The following is a 7,146-nucleotide window of genomic DNA, read 5'->3' as shown; positions in this document are numbered from 1 at the left end:
TATTACGTCGAGTCGTACAGTGACCGACCTCGACAAGTTGTTTTTAAATAAAAATAAATCGATTTTCACTATAAATTAGTTATTTTTAAATTAAGACTAATTGGGTTATGACTTAGACTTTTAGTTCCCTGAAAAAGTATTAAAATTAAATATATTCTTAAATATCGTGTTATTTTTATTTAATAATTCAACAAATCTAATTTTCCGATTGGCTAATCGGTAACCGCTATATTTACCCTGCCAGCCAACGTCGAATGCATCGACTGCCGCTCAGCATAACTTCATCAACATCAGTCAAAGTGAGTAGACGTCAGTTACGATAATTTATTACGAGTATAATAATATTTATTTAGTTTATGAGCTGAATACGATCAAAATATTGAATACGTCATTAGTGAAATATATTTATTTTTGTTTAACTGTAGATGTCATTTGTTTTCAATAATTTGGTAAATTTTTATTATTCCGCGCCCCCCGTACACCGCGGTCGAGGAGGTTTTGGCGGCGGAAGAAGAGGACGTGGTGGTATTGGGCAGCGCGGGCCGGGCCGAAATGCTCGTCGTAAGTATCTGAATATGAAATTGTAATAATAACATTAGGGTTGCGATAAATTTATAAGGCGAAACCAGGACAACACAAACACAATATTGAATAATACGTATACTTTTTATATAACTTTTAATATATTGAGATGACCAGTGACGTATATAAGGGGGGGATGTGGAGGTCAGATCTTCTCTAAGCCTTTTTTTAAATGTTTTAAGAAAATAAATTTAAATAATAAGAAAAAAAATGATTAAATAAAAATAATGGTTTGTTTGCAAATTATACACCTCATACAAAACATACAAAAGTTATGTATACGCCACTGAAGAGGATCATTAATGGCCGGCAATATATTTTAAAACAATGTAAAATAAAATATATTATATATTATATGAGTAAATTACAAATTATGTTTTTATTATATATTGTTAATTGGTTACGATTAAAAATGTACTTTGAGATAAAATTGTTGAAATTAAAAATTAAACAATACTACATTTCCTCTAAACGTCTAAGCTGGGACATATAGACGTCCCGAAAAAAATTTTCGGGACACCGGGACGCGAAGTCCAAATCTGGTGACAATCCCGGTTTTCTGGGATGTATGGCAACCCTAAATTGCATACATATTGCATTAGCAAAGTACAATAATGGTTAATGTTTTTAATATTGATAATATTTCAGGCTGTTATAACTGCAGAGCAGTTGGGCATTTGGCCCAGCATTGTCGTAAGTATAATGTAATATGCATATATTACTAATAAATAATAATACGCATATTCCTGAGTCATATAAGGATAAAACGTACAGAGAATAACTATTGCACACATAAACTGTAATGAGTGCTACGTGCGAATTACAAATCACGAATAACCGCAAACAACATCATCATTCGAATAGGACAATCAAGGCCAAGGGCAACCAAGCGGCGAAAACAACACAATTAAAACAGAATCAAACAGAGTATATAAAGGCTCCGTTTCACCACCAACGGCAGACGTGTCTAGCTATCAGTACAAGCCCTTCTGAGTTTTGTCTTTGATATTGTTAGTGCACCAATTTATAATTTGTATCTGTAAATCATTTATTTGTATTTATTAAAGTGTTTAAAAGTGTTTCAATTAATTATTAAATCAATTTATCCTACTCCAAACAACATCATTACGATAGGTACCTGTTTTTATTGGGTACCACGTAACAATAAGAATATTTTATATTTCACTTTCTTGAGATGGGCTTACACGAGTCACGAAATAAAATAATAAAATAAAATAAATAATAAATTAATATATGAATTAATTATAAATAAATATTTAAATTTCAATTATTATTATTTTACTTTCTAAGTGGAGCGAGAGGTCTTATGGTTTTACCATGATGTTTTTTTTTTTCTGAAAGTAATTTTTCGGTAGGTGGGAAAAATACTGGTTCAAAAGTTTCATATAGAATATTTTTAGAATAGAAATGAGCCAGTGATACTTTAGAGAGGTTATTTTCTCAACATTTCAATAGTATTGAACAATTAAAAAATTCGGATCAGACTTTAATTCAAATCCAGATTGGATAGCCGGATTTTCATTATTACTTATATATCAACACTTTGCTCCGAATCGTCTTATTAAAGAAATTACTTATCGTTATTTATTATTTAAAATTAAGATTCATTTGCAGAAAAAGTTAGGCTTATTAATCTTGTATAAACTTTTACTTAACTCTATCACCTGTGAGTTGTAATATTTATGTTATTAATTTTTGCAAAAAGTAATAATCTAGGTATACTCATCAAATGTTGAATTGTTTTAGAACGTTTTTGCTCAAAAAAGCAATTTATGCTTCATAGTTATAAATTATAACTTATAATTTAATTTAAATGCCCAGAAAGCGAAGAGCTTGAACAGCATCAGTTTTTTATTGAAATTTTGCTTACCATATAATAATATAATTATATTCCCTTAACTTTTGTAATTTATATTAGGTGCTCCACTTAGGCAAACCATGGTCGAGAAGCCGGCATCGTCGACCAGCGACGAGATGGCAGCGCCATCAACCAATGTTGAGAGGCTGCCACCGTCGACTGGCGGCGATGAAGCAACATCGGCCATGGTTGTTGAGCACAGCAACTCATCATCACCATCACCATCCACCAGCACAGCTGTGGAAGAAGATTCTTTGTCAGCGGTATGGATGTCCGCAGCGACAAATATGCAAAAGTAAGAATATAAAAAAGTGTAAGTAAAGAATTGGAAAAATACTAACTTAAAATTATTTATTTCAGCTGGACGGTAACAGATACGGTTTAAATTTGTAATTTTTATATTATAAATAAATAAAAATTATTTAAACTATATTGGATTTATTTTAATGTTTATATTTTGTTGTAATTTGGGACAATCAATCGAATCATTAAGTATATTGTATAAAAATTTTAATTTTAGCTGCATAGATAGTTTTTCTAATGTAATCATATTATAGAAATGTATTGTGATGTAGGGACAATGAGGTACTCTGCAGATATGAAATTAAAAACATAAAAATCTTATGAAGTTATTTTGAATTTGATTCAGATATTTCTGTGCTACAGAATAGGATGCCAAATAAATAGAGCATAATCAAAATAGGAGCAAAATAATATTGAACGAGCAATGATTATATATTTCCCACTTATACGTTTACCTAGAAAAATATATATGACTAATTCTAACTTATATAAATATAGTAAAAAAGTAAATAAATAATATATTATTAAAACATTAAAAACACAACTCTTCAAATAATTTACAACATATCTATAATAAACATGCTAGAAAAATTTATAAAATTCATAATTAATAAGAAAAAAACAATTGAACTTGGTTGGTTTATAAATCAACTTATACATTTTTAATATAATAAAAGTTAAACAACAAATCTCATTTAAAAAATAACATAATCAATAATTAGGTACAGTTTATATAATGTTATTACAGTCTCTTTATTTCTTTATAGGTATTGGTGTAAAAAATGAAAGTTGATAAAAAATAAATAATAATAATATATATTTTTAAATTCATCTAATAAATTTCTAATAAAATAAAAGTAAAACAACAAATCTCATTTAAAAAAATAACATAAAGTATATCTGACAAAATAAAATTATCCATCAATATATTTTACCAGTAAAAGTTATATTTAATTAGAATACCACTTGATATAATTAGAGTAATTTAATATTAATTTTATATATGTTAAAGATTATATAAAACTATTGGTACCATATTAACATTTTTATCATAGTTTTACTTTTACAATACAATAAATTAGTAATTGTCATATTATTTATAAGAACATATTCTATATATTTACTTAAATATAGGTGGGTTCAAATTTATTTTAGTAAATACCCATATACCCAAAAATATTGTATGAATAATATGTTATAAAATAATAAATAATGTAATACAGGTCCTAGATACATATGATGTACTAAATTATATAGTAAAATTTTTTTGTACCAAATTATTTTTATTTTTTATAAAATATAGAACAAATACATATAAAAATCTAATTAAAATATTGAATAATTAAAAATTAAAATGTACTTTGAGACATAGAAGAAATTTTGTTATATGTTTGTTCAATATTTGCTACATTGAACACCTGCACTTCAGCTTCAGCCATACTAGAACTGGCATGCGAAAAATTATTTAATTTAATATAATATAAAATTAAGAAAATATTAACTAGGCTTATTCACTTGATGATCTGGTAGATAAATGCTAAGCTTGTTGTATTAGAGAGTTATTTGCATTGGTGGCATTGTCTTCTGCATCAGAATCGAATGCCATATCATCAGTTATGCTCTACTAAAATCTCATATTCTGATAACATCTGGAAAAAAAATTGATAAATATTTTGTAAGTGGGTCATTTTAGACACCAAAAGTGTATATTTATCGTATGAGTATGAAATTATGATTCAGAATTTACTTACTTCAAAATTGATATTGGAGTTTGAAAATATATTTTTTGAGTTCAAAACCACAATCACAATTGATCAATCTTTTAATGAAATAAGATCATTTGAATGTAAGATTTAATATATAAATATTTAGGAAATTTAAAACACATTTTTTTTAGTTAGATAATTTTTGTATTACATACCTACCTATGTTAAAAATGAATATTTTTATAACAGTATTTATATTTAAAATTAAAAAATGAATTACTTAATCTAAAAATATACAAAATAAAAATAGTCGTTGAGGTAAAATTAAAACATATGCACGAAACAAGCACAGTAGAATCAATTTTACCATTTAACAGTCCCTTAATAAATTAACTATTTTTATAATATATGTGTGTGTATTAAATATATTATTTAATAGTTGATAATTATAATTATCCATAGGTTACTTTTTATATTATATGAGGTGGATGGCAATTTAAAAAATTAAATTTTATAAGATTAAATATAATTAGCTCATAAAATTATTTATTTATTTTTTAGAAGGAGGTGCCAAAAGTGTATCAGTCACAAACTCAATAGTTTATATGTTGGTCAAAGATAACATGCCACTTTGGTCGACTGAAAAAGATGGTTTTAAACTTTTGATGAAAACTGTGGCACCGAAGTATAAAATTCCATCTAGGAAGACCATCACCAAACTAATAAGTTCAAAGTATGATGTACTATCCGCTCAAATCAAAAATAAACTATCGTTAGTGGAAAATATCACCTTAACGACAGATATTTGGACAGACACCATCAACACAAAAAGTTATCTTGGCATGACCGGACTTTCTAAGTCTATCCAAATTACAGTTGGAAAGTGTCACATTAGGTGTTCTTGAACTACAAGAACGCCATACATCAGAAAATATCATTGGGTGGCTTAACAATCTGCTTGTTAAATGGGGTATTGAAAAAAATCAAATAATTCTTGTTGTAACTGATAATGGCGCTAACATAAAAAATGCTGTGTACAATTTCTTCGGCAAGGACAAACATTTACCTTGCTTTGCGCATACATTAAACCTAGTGGTTCAAAATGCTTTAGATGACACCAATGACATTGCCAATTTAATTAATGAAATAAAACGTTTGGTATCTTTTTTTAAGCATTCCGTGGCTGCAACCGATGAATTTAATAAAATTTCTAAATTAAAATTAAAACAAAGCGTTCCTACGCGATGGAATTCCATATATTATATGTTAGAAAGATTCATTATTTGTTCAGACAACATAGCATCCACTATAGTTAAATTCCATAATAGTCCACCTATGATTTTTGGTACCCAGTTATTCATTGCTAAAGAAATAATGTTTCTACTCAAACCTTTTGAAGCTGCAACAAAAGAACTATGTGGCCAAAACTATGTGACGGCTAGTAAAGTAATCCCATTACTTCATTGCCTAATAAAAAAAATTGAACCAATTGAAATTAAAAATGTTATTTCTCTAGATTTTAAGAACAATTTACTTAAAAATTTAAATACCCGGTTTGGTAGGGTCGAGTATTTGGATATTTTATCTATAGCTACTATTCTAGATCCCCGATTCAAAACACTTCATTCGAATTGCTTCTTCAAAAGCCATTGGCATTATTAAAAAAAAAAATAACAGATATCAGAACTGAATGTAGTGAGAGCAGTTCTTCTAACATAGACAATTCATCAGATGATGAAAATCCAGATAACTTATGGTCAGTTCATAAGGAGCTGGTCTCTAAAAAAGCTGTCAATGAACCTATGTATTCAAATGAAATGCCTACTGATTTAAAGCACTATTTAAATCAGCCAACTTTGTCATTAGGTGATGATATTTTAAAATTTTGGGATACCCATGGGCCAATTTATCCTAGCCTTAAAAAAGTTGTAGAGCTAACCTAGCGATAGTAGCTACTTCAGTACCATCAGAGCGTTTGTTTCCGAAAGCTGGACAGATAGTAACGGATAGTCGCAACCGATTGACAGGTAAAAATTTGAACCAACTTATGTTTCTTGGGTCTCTTTCTGAAAAAGATTGGCATTTAGATTTAACATAATTGAATAACATAAGAAATATTGTCGCTATATGTATATAATTTTATAGGTATTTTCATTTTACTTAAGAGGACGATACCCATGGGTGTACTCTTAAGGTGTACTCATTCTTTTTATTAAAACATTGTAAAATTGTATATTTTTAAGTGTATCTGTTAAAATTATGTATTATTTATTAATAAAGTATATAATTAAAAAATATCACACTATTTTTTTATTATTACTCATGCATTAAATTAAAGTTTGATTCAAAACAAAGATGCATAGTATTATATACCTACTTAGATATAAAATTGTTTAAATATCTAAAATATGTAATAATTTATTTATTTATTAACGTTTAAAGACAAACTACATAACATCAAGAATGTGAATTCAATGAAGAGTAAAATGCGTTTATGACGGTACCCATATAGCACATTTAATGTATTGATGTATATTTGATATTCAGTTGAAATACGTTTTTGTATATTCGTTAGTTAATATACATACAATGTTTTGACGTTATTTGAAAATCAATGTATTAGTTTATATATTTCTATGATAACTTCTGTACATCAAGATTCTGATATAAAAAAAA

At 27.5% G+C, this 7,146-nt stretch overlaps 1 protein-coding gene across 1 annotated transcript; it reads left to right on the top strand.

The window, feature by feature from the left end:
* The first annotated feature begins 2,541 nt into the window (after nucleotides 1-2,541).
* LOC112680063 (zinc finger BED domain-containing protein 6-like) lies at nucleotides 2,542-6,413 on the top strand. The gene is made up of 5 exons (XM_025550057.1): nucleotides 2,542-2,724; nucleotides 2,822-2,828; nucleotides 5,032-5,210; nucleotides 5,347-5,916; nucleotides 6,033-6,413. Exons 1-5 carry the CDS (start codon nucleotides 2,542-2,544, stop codon nucleotides 6,411-6,413), a joined length of 1,320 nt encoding a protein of 439 aa, XP_025405842.1.
* The last annotated feature ends 733 nt before the right edge of the window (nucleotides 6,414-7,146 follow it).

Source organism: Sipha flava, unplaced genomic scaffold, assembly GCF_003268045.1.
Source record: "Sipha flava isolate LNK unplaced genomic scaffold, YSA_version1 17334_pilon_pilon, whole genome shotgun sequence".
In the NCBI taxonomy this organism is placed as follows: domain Eukaryota; kingdom Metazoa; phylum Arthropoda; class Insecta; order Hemiptera; family Aphididae; genus Sipha; species Sipha flava.
The sequence above is the reverse complement of the archived record's forward strand: the minus strand, read 5'-3'. Positions and strand labels throughout refer to the sequence as shown.

Coding starts and splice junctions, on each gene's coding strand:
- LOC112680063 (XM_025550057.1), top strand. CDS start 2,542: ATGGTCGAGAAGCCGGCATCGTCGACCAGCGACGAGATGGCAGCGCCA. Junction 5,211..5,346: donor TAATAAGTTCAAAGTATGAT/GTACTATCCGCT, acceptor TCCAAATTACAG/TTGGAAAGTGTCACATTAGG. Junction 5,917..6,032: donor ACTATGTGACGGCTAGTAAA/GTAATCCCATTA, acceptor CCGGTTTGGTAG/GGTCGAGTATTTGGATATTT.